Consider the following 22,461-nt stretch of genomic DNA (forward strand, 5'->3'; position numbering starts at 1 on the left):
GGCCGAGAGTTCCGCCTTTCCCTCCGCCCTTTCCCGGTGGTTGCTGCCGCTGCTCTCCCGCCGTCTGCCTGGGTCGCTCCTGTGGCGGCAGTCGCAGCAGGCAGCATGGCGGCAGTGGAAGCCCGGGTGTGCGAGACGGCGGGATGCAGCAGCGAGGCCAAGCTGCAGTGCCCCACCTGCATCAAGCTGGGCATCCAGGGATCCTACTTTTGCTCGCAGGTAAATCGCCGCTGCTCGGGGCGCTCTTTGCCCGCCAACGGGCGGAGCGGCAGAAAGCTTCGACCGCAGAGGTTCCCCCGACGGGCGCTTGGTCCGAGCGGGGCCCCGGCCGCGCCAGCCCGCCTTCCTTTCGGTTTGGAGACTGGGGTTCCGGGACGCGGGGCTTGCCTGCGCCTGGGGACATGTGGAACGGCTGCTGCCCTTCCAAGGCAGGTGTGACTCAGGCTGGCTGGGCCCGGGCCTGTTCTCTGGCCGCCTGAGCACGTTTTGCTGGCAAGTGAGGAACTGAATTCAGAGAGACTTCATGGTGTTGCCGGGATTTCTGCATTTCTGCTAGCAGGGTCTGTCTCTCTCTCTTTCAAGTTTGCCTTCTTCCTTTGGTTGTTGCTAAGGGAGAAAAAGCCTTATCATTCAACCTGAAATTCGATATAGAGCAAAGGACTACAGTGTCCATTCTTCCCAGTGATGTTACTTGTAGTCCCAATATATGCAGCTCGGGTACTGTAAAAATGATCTAAAGCCCTAAATCTTTCTTACCGTCTCTCTTCCTACCTCACTCCCCACTTTTTATAAGGTTTTCTGCCCTGGAGCTTACATGTCAAAAATGGGAAAATCTAAAGCAAGGGAGCTACGTTTTCTTTCTCATTAATGTTAGGAATAGGCCCCATAAATGCTGAAGGACAAAGCACTCAAAGCCTGACATTTTTTCCCCCTTTTTATGGGTTCTGTCTTCAAGATTCACAAGACAGATTTAGAGAGAGAAAAAAACAAGGGCTGTGTTCTTCCTGTCTGTCAGCAAGTGATTGTTGTTGCACTTTGGATATTTTAGTTTATTGCAGAGGGAATTTTTGCCAAAACTTTTCTTCTAAAAGCAGCCTACAGGCTAAGGTTTTGATATTAACTATAACAAGTTTCTGTGTCAAATTTGAAGAAAATCAGGCCTTGGCACCAGAACTATTCTAAATTTTCCAGTGCATTAGGAGACCCTGGAATGCAATCGTAATTAAGAGTGATTCTGAACATGGGTGGCCTGTGTTGTCTTCATTTAATATCATGGCTTTATTTCCATAGTTCAACTTTTAAAATCAATTGAACTTTCTTTTTTAGAAGAAAAATCTTTCTCTTTTTTTCCAAAGTTCTAACATTTCTACCGTCCATGTAGAGCAGGGGTGTCAAACTGCCGGCCCGTGGGCCGGTTGCATCATGCGGAGGCTGCGCCCACCCCAGCTCCAGCAATGCAAAAAAAGTTGTGATATATCACAACATGTCACGTGACATGGCTGTTTTTACACCCGTGATGTAGAATATTCCCGTGATGTAGAGTATTCCTCTGAATCAGTTTCAGCTTTTGGTGACAGTATGGACATATCAATGTAGTTTTACTGAAATTAGTAGAGAAATGATCTGCCATGATTTTTTTCCGGAATGGTTTTTCAATATTTCAGCCTTACTAAGAGTTCTTGGGTGTCCTGTTGGTATAACACCCAGGTACCATGCTCATTTGAAATTAGCCTAAGTCAGCTAGCTGTGCTACCTGAGCTGGCTACAGAAATTTGGGGAGCAGTTATAAGGAAATGTCCTTTTTTTTCCTACTGCGAATCATACTTAAGCACATAGTATTATACTGTAAGTCTGACTCTTTTATCCTATTTAAGAATCCTGCTTGCAGTTGGACCTGAATTCATATTTGTGCACACTAGTAAAAGCATAAACTGTAGTTTTACATGTAGTGTAAAACACATGCAATGTCCATTAAGAATGACATGAGTGTGGAAACTCAGGAAAATTTGTATACATATGTAGTAAATACTTGTTTTAAATCTTACATGGTTTCTGTGGTATTCATACAAATATATGTATACTAGGTTTTCAAGGAAGAAGCCTTTTGCAGTCTTCTTTGATTATAAATACTTTCATTGGCTTCAAGTTAAATGTGCTGGAAAGCCACAAGATTAGACTCTGCTTCTGTCAGGTTTTTAAGGGTTATAATGCGTGAAATCCATTTGATTATTTTTCTTAAGAAATTAATACAAGAAATCAAAATGAAAAAAATTAAAAGGCAGCAACCACCTCTGTGTCATTAACAAATTAATGTATAAAGATGAGAGTTGGGAGAAAAGGAAATGGGAACATCTTTGTGTTAGGTTTTTGCTCTTCTTGCAAATATAGCAATAGTTTTACAAATTATGAATGAAATCAGGCTTGTTTTTAATAGAACTGGGTTGAGGAAAATATTTGCATAGGAAATCAAGTTGAATCAAGCATTCAGAATATATTTTTGAAGGATTAAAAAAAGATAGGTGTGTAAAGGTTGTACATATGAGGAATTCAGTGGCCCACCTTTTACTGGTGTTGTGGAGCTGCCTTTTGCAGTGACTACTCCAGGCTAAGGTAGGCTCCTGAAAAACAGGATTGTAAGAAGAAACCATCAACATGTTGCCTTTTAGGGAATGTAGGATTTAGCAATGGTTGGACTTCCTCTCCATGATTTTGCTAAATTTTTGTTTTGGGCTGCATGAAAACTTTATTTTTTAATGGTAGGCTATAACCAGTGGGAGATGTGATGGTGGGTATTGTACTATCTAGCAGTGCTGTGAATGTTATCATTTAGGCTCCAGGAAACTGTTTTCCATTTTAAAATGCCAAAAATTATGTTCTATCCCCATGTCGTCACAACATATATTGCCATAAAAGAGTCAGAGTTGCCTTGAACTGAGAGATGTTTGGGAAATAAGTCTGATAATAATAATAAAAAAGATATGAAAGGGTTCTATGTTTCCAGTCCAAGACTAAACTAAGATGTTTTTAAAATGCTTTAAAAACATACTACAGATATATAAAAGCAATATTAGTCATATATACTTTCATGTCAAGTGGCTTTTGAGCCTTATCATTAAAAAGAAATACAATTAATGTTTGAACTGAAGTGCAGTGAGCTGTAAGGAAAACCTATTTTCCTTCATCTTTCTAGAGCAGTGGTTCTCAACCTGTGGGTCAGGACCCCATTTGGGGTCGAATGACCATTTCACGGGGGTCGCCAAACAATGCAGTCCGCCATTTTTCCCCCCTTTTCTTTAACTGTGCTACTCCTTTTTATTCTATTGGCTTTTGAAAGCCAATAGAATAGACTCTCTTGAATAGAGTATAATTCTATTGGCTTTCAAAAGCCAATAGGAATTGTCCAGGCTGTCTCTGCCCTGCTGAGCCCGCCAAAAGTCCCATTCTGCAAACGGTGCTGCACCAGTTGAGTAGTCCTCGACTTACAACTGGTTGAGTAGTCCTCGACTTATGACTGATTGGGGGTCGCGGCATTAAAAAGGTTGAGAACCACTGTTCTGGAGTGTGTGGTTTCTAACCTGTGGAACTATGTTAGCCATATAAAGTTGATCTGTTTCAGTGTATTGCTAAATTTATATAATTTCCCTTTTTAGGAATGTTTTAAAGGAAGCTGGGCTACTCACAAATTGCTACACAAGAAAGCGAGTAAGCAAGTACATTCTTTTGATTTTATCATACTTCCTTTACAACCTATTTTGTTGGTATTGACATCAAATCATCCTAAAATCAATCTGTAATAACTCTGTTTGGTTGTTACTGGTATAATAAATCTGGGTTTGTAGTCTGAACTGATGTATATCATACAAGGATTCATAGAGGACTGAATGGTATTTTGTATAACACACCCAGTCCATGTGTTGCACTCAATGATGCTTTGTTTAATTATGGTTTGTTGAATTTGCTCAATTGGCTGGATTAATATACACACAGTTGATAATTCAGAGCAGCTGGATTCACAAAACACAATGGGATAATCACACCATATTATGGCTTAGCATGGTGTATAAATCCAGTCTGGATGTCAGGGAAAAATGATTTAAGTTATTATTTTTCTTGATACCTTTTTATTAATATATAGATTTTCTTCATTTTTTATGGAAAAACATTCATACACATGGAAAGCCACAACTGTAGCTTGCAATGGTACAATCATTAAAATGATCTGATACTTCAGTCCCTTTCTTAAAATATTTCTGATTGCTTTCTAGACAATGTTTTTTTACACATTAATAAGTTTCTATGTCTGCATGGGACCTTGGGATTTAGTTTCCTAAACAGTTGTGATCTTTCACTACTTTAGGAATGGTGTAAGACATGATTATTTAAAAAATAAGTTCAGAGTAATACAGAGGAATTGAAAAATAAAGACACAGTATCATTGGAACAATATAGTTTTGACAGTGAATCTCGGCATGCGCCTATTAAAAATGGGCAAAGCAAGACTAGGCTTGTGCTTTAGTACTGACTGGGATTTATTTCTTTTTTATAATTTTTTGGCAAAAGTGATCTTTATACAAATAGTATCTGAGTTAGATTGTACAGGAAAAGCAAGCATGCAGGGAAAAATGTAGACATCTAAAGAAGAGAATGGAAAGGAGTTCCATCTATCCATATAACTTTTCAATTTTTGATGTTTGATGGAAGTTTTTTTTTATTAAGATCAGTAATGATTCTGCTTTTGTTTTATAGAAGATGAGAAAGCAAAACGAGAAGTTTCTGCCTGGACTGTAGATGGAGACATAAACACAGATCCCTGGGCTGGTTATCGATATACTGGGAAACTCAGGCCACATTATCCACTGGTAAATAGGTGAAATAACTGAAATGTGTCACTTTGTTCAGTTTTTCCGCCAGTCAAACCACAGGCAGGTAATTTTTTCATGATAGTTCTCCCAGTTAGAGAACGTGATTGTCCAATTATTTTTTAAAGATGTGTGCCCATAAGACAATTTTGATGGTTATTTTACCATAATATATAACAAATAATTTGAAATAACCTACTATTCATTAAAGAGAGAGTTTTATGGAAACTAACAGATTGTATTATTTGTCTTTCATGAATTGAGTCCACTTCCGTGAAGGCTTATATAAATTTAAGTTTGTTAATCTCTAAAATGCCATAAGATTTTTTGTTTTTCAATAGCAATATGCTGTCCCTTTTAGAGACATAATATTCCAGTACAGGTAGTCCTTGACTTACAACCAATAATTTAGGAACCATTCAAAATTACAGTGGAAATAAAAAAAAAGTGACTTAAGACTAGTCCTTGCGCTTACTATTGTCACAGGATCTCCGCGATCATGTGATCAAAATTCGGGCGCTTGGTAACTGGCATATATTTGCAACAACTGCAGTGTCCCAGGGTCATGTGATCACCATTTTCAGTCTTAACAGCTGACATCTAACAAACAAAGTCAATAACTGCATTATTCGCTTAACAGCTGCTGTGACTTGCTTAACAACTGGCAAAAAAGGTTGTAAAATTGGGACGCAACTCACTTAACAACCGCCTTGCTTAGCAAGAGAAATTCTGGTCCAACTGTATTCAAAAGTCAAGGACCAACTTTATAAAGAACAAAGGAAACATTAGTCAAATCTGTTTTAGTGGGTAGTCCATAATATAAGACTTGGTCTTTATTCCGCAAATATTTTCTCAGCTTGGAAATGACTGTGCATATAAACAGCAGCTCAGTTTGATAAGAACAAATCAGACATTTTAAAATATATTTTTAGAAGTGGTCTTCCAACTTCACATAGGCTCTGGAAAAAAGTATTTTAAGGCCATTCTAAATCTTGACAGGTGCAGATAATATAGTGAGTGACTAATAATATATTAAGTCATGATTAGTTAAACATGGTTTTTGAAATAACCATTGTAATTAGCTGTGAATGTAGCACTAAGCCATAATAAGTGAATTCATAAAAGAACCAAATTATTATCAGTTCTTGTTATGTGTGAACTAACCTGCAGAGCTGACTGATAAATAATTTAGTTCCTGCCCTGATAAAACCTACTAACAGAATGTTCAGGGGTTTTTGCTAGGAGATAAACTCTCATACAATAGTACCTCATCTTTGAAGAAACACTGACTTTCAAAAATAATTTTCTGTTATCATGGGTGCAGTAGTTGACTATGGTGGTAATGTAGATGGTGATTGCAGAATCAAAAAGGAATGAAGATAGAATAACGTCTATTCCACATATTAGACCAGTATCTACCTTCTTCATTACTCAAATCATTTACTAGAAAATCCTTTTTACAATTTATCAGAAAGTTCTTATATAAGTGTCTCTGTTGTAATTAGGTAATGATTCATGTGACGAAGCCAAAGAAATACTTTTACCCAGTTCTGGGCAATTTACCCAGGTTTGGGAAGCATTGTATTAGATTCAAAGTTTGCTTTGCTAATAGTTCAGAATTAAATCATGATTGCGCTTTCAGTTATGTAGGTCAACCATGGTTTAGATCTCTGTTACCTGCTTTCATTTTCTCTCTGCTCAGTCAGTCATGATTTAGTTACAGTTTTATTTTTATGATGCTGGGCTCTCCTGAGACACAGTTATAAGTATGTCTTCTCAAATCATTGTTGATGTGATTTGCAAACCTATTTCAGAATGTGTTTCTATGTCTTCTAAGGCTTTTATGACATCATTTAAGAGCATAGGAAATTGCTCTACATTTTTGTAAAATAATCTTTTTTCCTTTCAGTAAATTTGGTTAAATGAGATTTTGAGAATCTGGTAATAAACAGCTGCTAAATATGTAAATTCTTCTGCATATTGCAGAATTAGTCACTGTCATTCATGTAATAATGATTTTGGCAGTTTGCAACCTTTAATGCCAATGGAAGCTCCCAGTTGTCTTGCTGGGTGAGTCTATAGAAAATTTGGGATATTGGCTCTGTATAGATCAGGGCTTCCCAACCGGGGGTGCTTGAACCCCTTAGGGGTGCAAGATGATATTCCAGGGGGTGTGAAAACTTGGGTTTTCAAAATTACAGTGTATATGCATAATTTGTTGCCGTTATTTCGATCTTTTGTAAGGGGTGTAAGAATATATCAGAAGTGATCTAGGGGTGCTGGGTATAGAAAAGGTTGGGAACTGCTGGTATAGATGCTGTGTCTCCTAATGCAGTGATTTGAGACATCCAGTTTAAACTGGAGCAGCAGGCTTCCTGCAGTGCTTCCGCAATCCTTAAAGTCAAGGACATGTTATCTTGTCGGGGCTTGTTATTACAACTCGGAAAGCAAAGAAACAAAACAAAAATGCAAATCAAAATATAATTGAAGCAGTACGCATTTAATATTTTCTCCTTCTGCATCACTGAATATTACAGTTCAATAGAAGGTTTTTGGAAGGCTCACATAATGCCTTGGGAACTATAGTGGTATGTCATTGTTGTTCAGAGTCACTGAATTCTGTTTTGCCTCTGACATCCAGTTGTCAAACTGAGACTTCATAAGTATACAATTACTTCAGTAGCTACAAAAAGGAATGGTGGAATTACTGAAAATTTGGCTATTGTCCAAACTTGAGTATTTATCGTTTTAATTTGGGCTTCATTCCTGTAGCTCAGGATTTTTAAGCTGGAGCCACCTTAGAGAAATCCTCATTAGAGGAAGAGAGGTAGGATTGGGCAACTTGAGTACTAAGAGAAACCTATTTCCTAAAGTGTTAGACTGAACCAGAAGCAGAAACAGTATTTTCTTGGCTTTTTGAGCTTCTAATTTAAGCATCTAAACTAGAAGAACTCTTTTGATTTCCGAGCCCAGGAGTTCAGTGTGATTGCGATGTTTCAGAGTAACATACAGAATGGTGAAGAACTGAAAGACTTTAAAGATAGGCATCTTGGGAGGGTTACTTGGGAGATGAACACTTTTTCCCTAAGGTGTACTAGGCTTCATAGAGCTAAGGATTCCCAGAGGAATGTGATTGGAGTTCAGTGTTGATTCTTCTTCATCTACATCTTGAGAATTGCTAAGGACATTTGTGTGTGCTAGTCTTTGTCTCCAGTTCCTGTCTCTTCTCTTTGATTCCTGAACATCTGCCTACCTGGAATATTGTCTCTTCCTTTGGATCTCGGGATTATTTTTATAGTTTGGGCTCTTAGGCTGACTTCTAGCTATTTTTTGCTGATGTCTCCCATTGTTGTGTCTCCTTTTATCTGACACTGGCTCATCAAACAACACACTTGGCTTGTGGCTCTTGGATGGGAGATTATAATATGTGCTTTCATTTGATTTGAAAATATCCATTTTATAATTTGTTTTCTAGCAACTGTCATCCGCATTCAGAATGACTAAGCTAATAAATATGTTCAAACAGATCTTAATTGTGCTTTATTTAGATGCCAATGAGGCCTGTGCCGAGTTACATTCAAAGGCCAGATTATGCAGATCACCCTTTAGGTAATTATAGCGGCATGGTGCAATTTTCATTTGTTGAGCCTGTGATTAATTTAAACTGTGTTAACTATTTCTTTTTCAGAATGGGTATGTCTATAAAACATTTGGATGTATGCTTCAGATTTAGTAACCGGTTGCATTAAAAAAATATTTTTTTTTTCAAACAAGTTATTTCTGAATTTCACAAACAAACATTAGCCATCCTTTGTTGGGTAACACACATTTGGTCACACTGTTTCACTAGATAACTCTGTCATATGTTTGAGAAGAATTAGGGGAAGTTCAAGTAAGAAGACATGTCATATATAGTGTTTCTTTGTTTTGCTCCCGTCTTTATTTTTATTAACATCCCTTATCCTTTAAAATTATTTCAGATATAATTGCAGACTTTATATGCAAAACCTACCATTCTGGTATGGAACATTCTGGTACATTTCAACACCAGAGTATTCTAATTTTTCATCTGGATTCAAGCTGATCCAACCATATATGAGATCAGCACTGCCCAACCAGCTTGGACTCCTAGCCCATCTAGTTCAGTAGTCTGCTCTCACAATGGCCAGCCAATTGCACAGGACAGCTCTCTAGAGTCTTCCAGTAGACAGCCTTCAGAGGCACTTATATTACCATCAAGCTAATAGCCATTAATCCCAACTCTTTGGAAACCAGCTGGTAGCTAGGATTATGTTTTGTGGTAGTGAACTTCAAAGCTGAATTACTTATTGTGTAAAAAAGAATTCATTTAGTCAGTCCTGATTCTTTTAAAATTCAGTTTTAATGGGTGACTTCTGGTTTTTTTGGAAGGGAAAAAATACATTTTCCTTGTCCTGTATATCTATACCAGTGTTTCCCAAACTTGACAATTTTAAGGCATGTGGACTTCAACTCCCAAGTCCTCATGCCTTAAAATTGTCAAGTTTAGGAAACACTGATCTACACCATACGTAATTTGTATACTTCACCCATGCCCTGTCTCATTTGCCTCCTTTCTAAAGGAAAAAGGCCCAAATATTGCAACCTCTCCTCACGAGGAAGCGGCTCCACCCCCCTTCATTATCTTCCTCTGAACCTTCTTTAGTTCCACCCTATCATTTTTAAAGTGTGGTGCCCAGAACTACACACATTATTTCACATGTGCTCACATCATTGATTTATATTAACCATTGACTTGTTTGTAAATGCTGTTGTAGTTTACGGAAAGTAAATTTTCTTTAGCTTTTACATGCAACCAACATGCATTTGTTTCTAAAATTTATTGTGAATAGATACCATTTCCTAGTATAATATAATAGTTGAAATCTGGGGCTGGGATAAACCAGATTTTAAATTCCCATTGAACCACAAAGTCCCTATTGATTTTTGAACAATCATCTCTCGGTTCATTGGGTGTCATTGTTGGGATAAAATAAGAGGGCAGCTTCATATGTTTTCTAACCTTGATCTTTCTGGAGGAAACACGGGAGATAAATGTACTATTATAATACTGATAATCTTTCCTTTTAGGTATGTCTGAGTCAGAACAGGCCCTTAAAGGAACATCTCAGATAAAGATCCTTTCTTCAGAAGATATAGAAGGGATGCGGGTTGTGTGTAGGGTAAGTTTATACTGCACAACATTGGTCACAATGAAATAGAACAGTGGTTCTCAACTTTTTTAATGCTGCGACCCCCCAACCAGTCGTAAGTTGAGGACTACTCAACCGGTCGTAAGTCAAGGACTACTCAACTGGTGCAGCACCGTTTGCAGAATGGGACTTTTGGTGGGCTCAGCAGGGCAGAGACAGCCTGGACAATTCCTATTGGCTTTTGAAAGCCAATAGAATTAGACTCTATTCAAGAGAGTGTATTCTATTGGCTTTCAAAAGCCAATAGAATAAAAGGGAGTAGCACAGCTAAGGAAAAGGGGGAAAAAATGGTGGACTGTGTTGTTTGACGACCCCCGTGAAATGGTCGTTCGACCCCAAATGGGGTCCCGACCCACAGGTTGAGAACCATTGAAGTAGAATCTAAAAAGAAAGGTCTTTGCATGCTTACTTCGAAAATGTCTTTACATAACGATATTTATTCCACGGAAAATGTTTGTCATTTGAATAACTTCTGTCCCTTTATTCTGCAGCTTGCTAGAGAAGTCTTAGATGTTGCTGCCATGATGGTGAAGCCAGGTGTAACCACTGAAGAAATAGATCATGCTGTTCATTTAGTAAGGATACTTCTTCAGTGAGGTTCTGCTTTTCGTTACCATATCTTAAAGCTTAGATACTGTGTTTAATTTAAAAAAAACAGCTTACTAATGTCCTGCATAGTTAGGAGTGGTATATAACAATGGTGGCAAACGTATGGCACGGGTGCCAGAGGCGGCACTCAGAGCCCTCTCTGTGGGCACGCACGCTGTCGCCCAGTCCTAGGCCTTCAGCTGGGTTTTATAAAACCTTTTCACTTTAGGCCTCTGCCGCTGTGTGCAAAAAAAAGAAAAAAAGGTTTAATCAGTCAATTTCAACTTCTTGTGGGGAAAAAAAAGATCTTGCAAAGTTGGAATTGATTGATTGAACTTTTTAGTCCCACCCAGTCTGCCATTACCACTGCAGCCACGCCCACCCAATGGGCCTCGCCCCCAATTGGCCACACCCAGCCAATAAGCCACACCCACCTGGCACCTGACGATGCATAAGTGGGTTTTGCGTTGCAGTTTGGGCACTCGGACTCTAAAAGGTTCACCATCACTGGTATATAACATTAGTCCATAGTCCTCAATATTGCACCTGTAGCACCAGTGCATTCCTGACACTTTTCTGCAAACCTGCCAGACTCTGTTCTACCTGACTTCAGTTTTTCCCTAATAAGCCGATATGGTGTCGGGCATCGCAGGTATTTCAAAAATCCTATTGGGGTCCCAAATAGTTCCTTGTTCCAGGTGAGGTTAATTGTTTAATCCTATGTAGTTGAATTTAGTCCATCTTTCAGAAATTATGCTTGCTTAAACCTGTTGCATTTATTAAAATTACACTTTGAAATATTTTTGAGTGAAAAGCTTATTTTAAATTCTTTTCAGGCATGCATTGCCAGAAATTGCTACCCATCGCCACTGAATTATTATAATTTTCCTAAGTCTTGCTGTACATCAGTAAACGAAGTAATCTGCCATGGCATTCCAGACAGGCGACGCTTACAAGAGGGTGATATTGTTAATGGTAAGAAACGTAAAATAAATATTTTCATAGGAAATAGGATTTGGGAAGTATATCGCCATTGGAGAGAGTATCTATGTAAACATCTATCTCACAATGATATCCTTCCAAAATATTAGTTTTGTTTACCAAACTCCAAAACATATACAGGGAAGCTTACTGGTCATAGTGCATTCATCTCCTACTTGACTAATTGTGTACAGATGCAACTGATTAAATTCTTTTTGTTTCTTTACTACAACTTTTACATTTGTTCAGAATTAAAGCCATATACCTTATAGCAGCTCCTTTCTAAAAATTTTCTCTGCATCTTCCAACTAACTGTCTCTTTTGGTTGTCAAGCTTTTTGAGAGGAGCCTGAAAATTATTGTTTTCAAGCATGATTCAGATGGTGTTCTCCTTAGGAGGATTTATTGAGATGAGAAGAATAGAGAGGTACAGGAATTTCAAACAAGCTATTTCCAATTTACATTCAGTTTATCTCTGTGTAGTTCACGACAGGGACTGTCTCATTTTGTTTTTCCTGTGAACTGGCAAAGAAGCAAGAATGGGAGTGCTGAGAATGGAAGTTTTGCAAACGGTTGTATACATAAGAGACCCTTGAATGTTTATCAGTCTGAAAAACAATTCTTGCATTGCCATAGCAGATTGTAAATTATATTTACATGCTGATGTTATGGGTATTTCTTCAGATGCCTTTTGGTAATCACCATGAGAAACTTTCAGTCTGTACTAACAGGACCTTTTTATTTTTCATTTCTGACAATTTGACTCTAAACAGAGAAATTGGGGGGCTTGATTATCATGTTGTTGGTATAGCCATTTATATTTTCAACTTATTTTTCAATATTCATATGCCATGCACTCTGAAAGTCTGCTGAACCAAGTGTGAGCATCAACTGTCAACTTGTTGTGCTTTGGACTAGTTTTTGTTTTGTCTTGAAAAGCAGCCAAGATAAAACACATTACTTTGTCTCAACTGTGAGATGGTAAGGACAGAAATAACAGACATAAGCCATCCTTTGCAGAAATGTTTGCATTTGATTCTCAGATGTAGCTGGGCCTTGGTCCAATCTCTATCTGATGTTTTAGGAGGAGTTTTCAATCCAGGAAACCCAAGATTTCAGATAAAATATTTCAGAGGCATTATAACCATATCAGACACTAAATATGAAATTATACTGGCTCTAGATTTTTAAGAATATTTTTAAGAAGAGATTAAACTGTCACTTCTCTGAAATGATATAGATTCTCCTGCTTGAGCAGGGGGCTGGACTAGAAGACCTCCTTCCATATTCTATTCTGTTCTGTTCCTATTCCTATTCCACTCCACTCCACTCCACTCCACTCCACTCCACTCCACTCCACTCCACTCCACTCCATTCCATTCCATTCCATTCTATTCTATTCTATTCTATTCTATTCTATTCTATTCTATTCTATTCTATTCTATTCTATTCTATTCTATTCTATTCTATTTTTGAATAAACAATCACTTTGTCTTGCTGAGATTTCATCTGAATCTTAATATTGTTTCTCTTTCTAGAGCCTAGCAGTCACCAGACATTATATAGCTGAGTGTCATCTGTATGTTGGTGATATCTTGCCTCAGACTATTAGTTTATCTTTCTTAGTGGTTTCATGTAGATGTTAAATAAAATAGAGAAAAAGAGCTGAGTCCTGAGGCAGGCACACAATGCTTTCTGATTTTGTGATGTGGTTTTTATTTTTGATTATAATCTTGTTATGACTGCAAAAACAGAATATGGAAATTGCAGTGTTCCTGTTGTTTCTTGTAGTGGACATTACTGTTTATCGTAATGGTTATCATGGGGATCTCAATGAGACATTTTATATTGGAGAAGTTGATGAGGGTGCAAAACGATTAGTTCAGACAACATATGAATGCCTAATGCAAGCAATTGATGCAGGTAAGAGCTTTTTGAAACCTGTGACTTTCATGACTTACTTCCTTTTTACACATTTCAGACAGAAGATCAGTTATATTGAGTTTTGCCTCCCTTCAGGAGTCTGTATCAATCAACATGCTGCACTGTTCCAAATTGCTGTAATTTTATTCCATTTGGTGGGGATGACTGGATTATTCAAAATGATTAATTTTAATAGTGCAATAAATGCCTTAAAGTTTTATAAATTGATCATTTTCAGAAGCAATAGCTAAACATTAATGGAATGTCAAGTTTAGAATTCTTTGCTGAATATTGGACAGTTGCAGTTTATCTTGTAAAATTGTGTCCTTGCATAATATTGGTGACAAAAGTGTTTTGAGGCAGATAGTGAAAATGAATTAATGTAACATAATGAAACTTAATCATCTCTCTAAGCATCTTAAACTTGTAAATGGTTATTTACTGGAGGCAGTTCAAATTCTCCAAAGTCCAGACAATGAGCTTGCATAACAAAATAAATTAAACTGATTATCAAAATTCTTCCCCTGGAGATTTAGCATTTTCAGGGGAAGCTAATACTCATACTTAAATAGCATAGAAAGGTTTTCTTTTATGTTGCCCAAGGAATGGTTAAATGGTTGGATTGTTTTTATTGAAAATCCATAGTGAACTATTACACAAATAACACTTTTCTCAACAGTTAAACCCTGGAGAAACACCGAGAAAATTTTCTTCTCTTAAAGCACAAATATATTATTTGTGGTAATTAAAAGAGAAAGAGTTAAAAATATTAAGATTTTTAAGAAGCATACAAAAGAGTGTAGACTTGCCATGATGTTGGCTTGCCTTCCCTAAATATTATGACTTTGTAGCTCTTCCCTTTTCTTGCCTATAAGAATCACAGTGGTTTACAAGACAAGACACTGTTAAAACACTGTTCACTAAAACATGCATATTAAAATAGGATTCTATCATGCTAAGCTATAAACAACAACTGGCTTCATCTGTCACCTTAAGCCACAGGCCGAACCTGGCCAGAGGTCCATGTTTTCAGCATTTGTCACTTGGGGGCCAAGCAGATGCTTTCAGGAGGCTCACAAACATAGAAGAGGAATGATAACCTTTTTCGGGAGTTGCTCCCTCTTATTCGGCAAATGATGCTGTTCATGATTTCAGAGGTAATATAACAGCCATCAAGTCCAATAGTTGTTTATAGCCTGATCCTCCATGAATGTATCCTTTATTAAAATTAAGCTGGTGGCTGCCACCCTATTTAAATACAGCCATCCCGCAAGCAATGCAAACTGCATTATGCCTTAGTTGTAGCTATGGAACTAGTGTCTGAAAAAATAGAAATGATACTGTCTTTGAAGCCTGGGCAGCTAGTAAGCTTGTTCTCCCCTAGAGCAGGGCTTTTCAACCTTTTCACAGATTGTACCACTTTTAGGACATGACAATATTTGAGTACCACCAGTGCTTAGCAAGGTGTCAAAAACTTGATGACTAAAAAAAAAGGGGGGGGGATTTTAGGTTTTACTGATTAGATTCATTTGTTATAGAAATGGTTAGTTTATAATATTATGGAAAAGTAAAAAGTTGAGGTTAATGCTTCCTTCTACTGCAACAGAGGAAGTATGTTCTTTTTACCTTCTGCCCCTCACTTTCCCCCCTTTTTCCTCCCCACTGTGTCCTACTATTTGCTTTTGTATTTTTGTATTTTATTCTATAATCTAATAAAATATTACAAACTGTAGAAAAAAAGAAAAAAGTACCAGTTTTAATTTCTTCAGTGGCTGTTCCTTTGCTGAATCACTTTCCCTTTGCACTGACAAATGTATGATGAATTTATCCATGTTTATTAATATGTACCACTACCAGCTAGCTCAGGGGTCTTCAAACTTGGCACTTTTAAGACTTGTGGACTTCAACTCCCAGAATTCCTCAGCCCTCATACAGGGCTTAAACTTGCTAAGTTTGTAGACTCCTGAGCTAGCTGGTCAGCCCTTCTGAGCTCTTCCATAGTGTAGTAAGAATGCACACACTCCCAATCCCTTCCCTGTACCCTTAAAGACAGAGGAATCAAGTGCAGAGCAAGAAAATAAAGAAACACAAAGTCCTGCAGCTGCCTTTCCCTCAGGCTTGGCTCACTTCGGCTCATTCCCCTCCCCTGCTACACTTGGCTAGCAATCGCGTACCACCTGCCATGTGGCAAAGTATCACAAGTGGTACGCGTACCATCAGTTAAAAAGCCCTGCCCTAGAGTATTCTGTTCAAATGTTCTGTGTGTCCAAATTTTAAACATTTACATTTGAAAGTACTTGATCAGAGACTTACTTCCTTTTCTTTATTTTTTTCTTGTCATAAATTCTGAGCTCTTGTGTAATTCTTTGAGGGAGAACGTGCACATGTATGAAAGAAGAGAATATGTGTATGAATACTGACCTTTATTTTCATTGCGATGTCTATGCATTGCTTTGCAGTAAAGCCTGGTGTACGGTATCGAGAATTGGGAAATATTATACAGAAACACGCTCAAGCCAATGGATTTTCAGTAGTTCGGAGCTACTGTGGGCATGGGATTCATAAGCTTTTCCACACTGCTCCCAATGTGCCACATTATGCCAGTAAGTATAAGCAAGACCTGCTGTTGCTAGCTGTGCTGCTAGCAATCAGTAAACCTTATCATATCCTATGTTTCTATAGCTGCTGACCTTAAAAGACAGTGAAGCTGGTCTTGGAAAAGACATTCACATATCTGCATCTCAGTCTTTAGGAGCATCTTAAAATGGATTGGGAAGCAGACAGGCTTCCTATGTAATCAGAATACTGTGGTCAGCAACTTAATTGGCCAAAGCAGTTAGTATTATTGTGGATATATTCTTTAAGGGCGGCTCCACAAACAGTATATTTTAGCAATCTGAACAAATCATCCTGCTATCCCATTCTTTCCTAGTCAGCCTGTCTGCCTGCTTCCTTTCTCACATCCTCTAGTTAATCATTCAGATTGATTGATGGACATGTTTCTCAGTAGAGGTGGAGAGCGATGGATAGTAAAATGAGATTGCATGGCTGTCCTGTGGTAAATCTTACCACAAGATACGATGTCAGGTGCCGGTGAAGGATTTTATACTCATTTCTTTGGTAAGTGCTGTTACTATATCATTTGTATGAGATGAGTAACTACATAAATCATATAACTAATTAAATAAAATACCTAGCATACACATAAGCGAACGTCACTATCTTTGTGGCAACTGTAAATACATTATGAAGTTATATTGATTTTATTGAAAATGAAATGAAATTTCCCCACATTTGCTACAGATAAAATCATAGCTTACCATAGTTAGTGGTAAGATTGTTAATATAGTCCAGAGTGAGATGTGGATATATCTCATACCTTATCTATGTTCTTTCCTTAAAGTAGGGGGACAATTCATGAAACAATGGTTAATTGCTTTAAAAAGGCCCAGGCTAATGCTATATCTTGACATTTTTGGAACCTGCTAAATATTTGCCTTGGTCTGAGTAGATTCTTGTTCATTTCCTCACCTGCACAAAGAAGGTAGCTTTTGTAACATCAAGCAAGTCTTTCCTCTGTCAGCTCTGTCAATTCTGCATGGAATTGTTCCATGCAGATGGAAATCTCCTAATTTTATAAGCGGAATAGCTTTTATAGAATGTTTTAAATGCTAATTATTAAATTGTGGGGTTATTTATCTCGTCCCTACTCTTTTCAAATACATATATTTTAGCAAGTATATGCATTCACTTACATGTGTATTCTAGGTATTTTATTTAATGAGTTATATGATTTATGTAGTCACTTATCTCATACAAGGGACTCTGTGCATCTTACAAGAAGAATTAAAAAACAGAAAAACCCTTGACATAATAATCCCACTTACCAAAGAAATGAGCACATTAACGATAGCATGTATACTGGTACATTTATTTAGGTGGAAAGGAAATCACTAGAATTGATTTAAGTTAGGATTGGCAGCTGCAGGTAGGAAAATGGGAATTGCAAAGGATTTTTGTCATTTTTTTTTATCTACTTTTTCTTTTGGGTGAATTATTTTATACTGGATCCAGCTTTCAATACCTCCATTCATGTATAGTAAATAACTGTGTACAAGTACTGTATCACTGATGTACTTTAGCATTGTTTTGTATTTTATTCCTGTCTTGTCTCTGAGAATTAATCATTTCCTGATAACATTTTATTGTGCCTCCCAGAAAATAAGGCTGTTGGAGTAATGAAGCCTGGCCATGCATTTACGATAGAACCAATGATCTGTGAAGGTAATATGTTGTTATGAAGCTAAGGAATTCTGTTTCTAACTAGAAATTTCTTGAAATTAATTTGGGAGCTAAATGCATGAACATTTCCTAGTCACTGGTGAGCTGCTATCTTGTAAGCAAAGTGGATTCCAACTGTTGAGCAGAAATCTTGCTGCATATTTTTGCATAGTTATATCTTTTCTTGAAGGTACAAAAGATTGTATTCAGGATTGTTTTTATGTTATGCTTAAACTATCTTACAGTTTCCCTAGTCAGTTCATACTAATTTCTAAGAAATCCACATTAGCAATTTGCTTTTTAAAAATCTGCATAATTGAATTATTAAATATACTTTTGAGTTTCATGTATGTAAATAAAATTATAAGAGGTCATCATTTAAAAGAGTTAAGGGGACCTCCCTTCCTTTTTTTTAAAAAAAATATCTTGCACAAACTGGCATATATTGGATCCTTTTGGATATTTTTTCATAGAGATATTTGTTAAAATATATAAAAACTGAGTAATAAGAATGCAATGAAGCAGAGATAGTAAGGATATGGAGCCTGTAAATGGTGTATATTATCAGGATAATACCCAGAGTAGAATATGTAAATATAGCAAAACTATTCTAATGATCAGTGAACTGGGAAATGAGTTCTTCCTTGTGCTTATTAAAATAAACCTTGGGGCTGAAAAGCATGAGCATTAGCTAAAAGATCAACCTGTCTAAAAGGTTATCTTCTCTGGGGAATTGATTGAAAAGTCGCTTCTGAACAGCACCAATAAATTTTCTTATGTTGAGACCATTCTTAGAGGGTGGGGAACAATTGCCTCCCCAAATAGAGGAGGAGGGGGGGCATGTATTTGCTTTTATCCAACATGATTGTAGGGGAGAATATAGCAGGATTATCGACTTTAATATACTTCTTCCAGAGATCTTGTTTAATGAAAAGCAGGCCAAAATGTTTCTATGTATAAGCTATACAGTATGCCTAAATAAAAAGCTGAAGTTTTTCTTTAAAAAAAAAAAATGAACAATTGATGAAGCTATCCCAAAGGTGCTTTTCCAAAAGACATCTGGACATGTTTTTTTTTCTTTGAAAACATTTCGCTTCTCATCCAAGAAGCTTGTTCTTCAACTGAAGAAGCTTCTTGGATGTAAAGTGAAATGTTTTCAAAGCAAAAACCTTGTGGAGAAAGCACCTTTTTGGACAACCACGACTGGATGTTTGAGAATCCCCTTAGACAATTGAAGAAGCTGCATCTGTTGTATTATGTTCTTTCTCTGTGCTGAATCTGTTTATGTTGTCGTCCTTAGGTGGCTGGCAAGACGAAACCTGGCCCGATGGTTGGACAGCAGTTACCCGAGATGGCAAGCGGTCTGCTCAGTTTGAGCACACACTCCTAGTCACAGATACTGGGTGTGACATCTTAACCCGGCGGCTGGATAGCATTCGTCCTCACTTCATGACCCAGTGCTAGTAAAAGCCACCTGAAGAGCTTGAAATGAGCATTTGTACTATGCATTTTATTAATGTACAGGATGAAAGGGGGATTTTATCACTTGTTTTCTTGTCATTGCCTATAGGTAAGAGAAATGCAAATCTGCATCGTACAACTTGGAAGAATCTGATGCAGAGGACCCCAACACTGTTTGAACTTTTAAAAAGAATTTCCAAGTAGCACCCCTTTGTTTTCCTTTCCATCCACCAAAAGAAAACCACAGCAAAAAAAAAAAAAAAAAGCTGGGATTCAGATGATTTTGTCACTGCTACAGTTGTCAGCTGGTGTACCTAAGACAACATTTTCATGGTGAATGTGAGAGCCTACCTTAGGTTTTGAACTTTTCTTGTTCCAAAGGCAATCCCTGCTTAGCTTGTGCTGCAAAGGCAGTTTTAAACAGGCTAGGCTTTCATCTGTTTACAACTCAGAGGTGGCATTATATACTACAAAAATGAAACTAGTACTGTGTACTAGTCCCTCTAGAACCTTGTCTGCCTTTCCTTCTACCATTTTGGTTGCCTCTGTTGTAATTGTATATAGAAGTACAATAACTGCTAGTTAAGTGAAGAGAGTTTGCCTTTGCCCAGCGGTTCTCTGTAAAAAGCCGTAAAGTGAGGCAGGGAGGCCAAAATTACTGAGATCCTGCCTGGTTTGAGCTTTTACCAAATTACAGCTTTAAGATGGGTAGCACTTGATAGCCAATAAGGGTCTAAAATTTCACTAGTACAAAGCTGTTATTCCAATTGAAATAGAAAAAAAATACAAAGAATTCCTGTCCACCATGTATATTACATTTGTGACTTTCTATGACTTCATTGCCATATCAAATGTTTGTCCACTGTAGGGCTCACTTGGGATTGATAAGATTTCATCACAGTAAATGATACTTTGGGATTGTGACGTGCAGCTGTCAGGAACTGGATCAGAAGTGGTTACTTTTTAGTCCATAACAACTGAAATCAGATTCACTGCAGATTAAAGAGGAAAATTTTTGCCAGTGTAATGAGAACTCAGCCACAGACAGGAAAGTAAGATATAATGCTGCATGTTTCCCACGGCACATTTTATCACATAATTATTTTTCTGAATTGTACTTAGGCATTTGACAGAGCAGGTGCTGTTACAACTGGCCAATGTAAAGGAAGCTATTGTAGTAAAGATAATGCCCTTGAAATGTGCAAGATTTGGGCAGCCCTGGAAATCATTAATCTTTCCTCAAAAGTTCTTAGACCAACAACCAAGGTGACGGTGTGGTAATGAGTTGGTTATACAGATTTACCGTGTCAGGGAGGCTTAATTTTGTTGGCCAGTGGCTGTTTCCATCTAACTTTGTGTTCTGTAATGAGAATGATTTTTCAACTACATTTTTTATTCTGGTGCCTACTTCATCCATAGTGTTGAAGTATAGCAATGGAAATGAAGACAAATAAAAGTCATAAAATCATGGGCATAATATACTCATTTCTGCTCTGTGTTAGTTGTAAAATCATTGTAAGCTGTTTAAAATGATCCCGGCTTCCATCAGCAGTATCTGACTTTATTGTTCTTGGAAGTTGAGGACAGGTGTGGCAAAAAAAGGTAACTTATTTATTGAAAGGAGATAAGAAAACATTCGATCTTTTTTGTGGGAGTGAAAGAAGTGCAGTTGTGACAGGGCAGCTAAATGAAAGTGCTATTGTTGCTCTGAGAATCATGCTTTGCTTATTCTTTAGGAAAAGACATTTGTGGGGGATAGAAATCTTTAAAAAGGCTGACTCTGGAAGTTAACATAGCAAAGGGCGCATAGATAGAAATGTAACATTGGTTAATAAACATTTGACAAAAATATTTGTCAGACAGAAGACTGCTGACATGTCCGGACTCCTGGAATTTCATGGTTTTTAAAAGAAAGCTGAAGATCAGTGTACCTAAGTTGAGCATCGGAAAGAACCAACAGGAGAAAATCTCCAGAAAATGGACCTGAATGATGGCAGAACATTGAGGTTCCTGCATCAGAGGAAGGAAACCAGCAATCAAGGGACTAGGCTAGTGGTGGCGAACCTATGGCACGGGTGTCAGAGGCGGCACTCAGAGCCCTCTCTGTGGGCATATGTGCTGTTGCCTCAGCCTTGCCTCCCCCCGTGACCCCCTCCTCTCCAACAGCCTCCCTGAAGGAGAGTTGCCCTTGAGCGTGGCCCACATGGAGCAGCATAGCCAAGGACATGGCAGCCAGGCAGCGTAGACAAGACTTTGCCCTCACACCCCATCATGCAGTTGAAGCTGCAGGACGTGGGCAGAGGGTGTGGCCGCCATAGTGCTTCTGGGCTACCTGAGCGACCTGTAGCAGGCCCTGGAGGCGGTGAGTGGTCCTGTGGGCAGGCGGGGTGGAGGATGGGGAGGCAGAGCGGGGGTGGAGCAGGGAGGTGGAGCAGGGGCGGGGCCAGTTTTTGGGCACTTGGTCTCTAAAAGGTTCGCCATCACTGGACTAGGCCAAGGAAGTCAAATAATGTCTTTGACCAATGGGTAGAATAGAAAAGCCACCAAGTTCAGATAGGGAACAGCAGCAGCAGAGAAAATTTTGTGCCAGATGAAGAAAGACATCAATCATGTACCAGTTGCACTTTTGCTTACAGAACCAAATTTTAGATGAACTTTTAACACTGACTTCTGATTTTGGCTTTATTTTGGCTAGATTCATATATTGAATTGTATAAGCTGGATAAGGTATAAACCATGATTTACAAGCTTTGGTTGGTTTTATACAACACCCTTAAGGCTAAAAAAACCAAACTACATTATGGCTTGATATGATAGTTGAACTCCATGTTGCCTTTACCAAAAGAGCTTCTAATTAGAACCATGTATTGTATGCCAATTGAGTGCTATATTTACTGCACTACGTGAAGTAACCTGGGTTCCCATGATAGTCCAAAGTGTGTTCCTTTTCATTCCTGATTTTTTTTTCCAGCAACTTGAAGCACATTAAATACCAAGACATTTTTAGAAAACAAATGATAGCTGCTCATGGACTGTAACTTTGCTGCCTCAGATATAAAAATTAGCCTCACTGGGTCAGAGTATTATAAACTCTATGGCTCTCCATGACATTTTGGTTATGGTATATCAGTTATCTCC

The 22,461-nt window shown here is 38.0% G+C and overlaps 1 protein-coding gene across 2 annotated transcripts; it reads left to right on the forward strand.

Moving 5' to 3' along the window:
* On the forward strand, window positions 1-20,800 carry METAP1 (methionyl aminopeptidase 1). Of its 2 annotated transcripts, none has more exons than XM_039361308.1 (11): window positions 1-219; window positions 3,651-3,702; window positions 4,747-4,859; window positions 8,408-8,468; window positions 9,969-10,060; window positions 10,582-10,665; window positions 11,515-11,653; window positions 13,450-13,581; window positions 16,041-16,184; window positions 17,800-17,865; window positions 19,163-20,800. In XM_039361308.1, the coding sequence occupies exons 1-11, from the start codon at window positions 106-108 to the stop codon at window positions 19,324-19,326; spliced, it is 1,161 nt and encodes a 386-aa protein (XP_039217242.1). In that variant the 5' UTR covers window positions 1-105; the 3' UTR covers window positions 19,327-20,800. The 2 variants fall into 2 exon arrangements, with proteins under 2 accessions (XP_039217242.1, XP_039217241.1); XM_039361307.1 differs by having other exon boundaries at window positions 4-219; window positions 4,750-4,859.
* The last annotated feature ends 1,661 nt before the right edge of the window (window positions 20,801-22,461 follow it).

Source organism: Crotalus tigris, unplaced genomic scaffold, assembly GCF_016545835.1.
Source record: "Crotalus tigris isolate CLP2741 ecotype Arizona unplaced genomic scaffold, ASM1654583v1 scf7180000019245.846064, whole genome shotgun sequence".
Classification (NCBI taxonomy): Eukaryota; Metazoa; Chordata; class Lepidosauria; order Squamata; family Viperidae; genus Crotalus; species Crotalus tigris.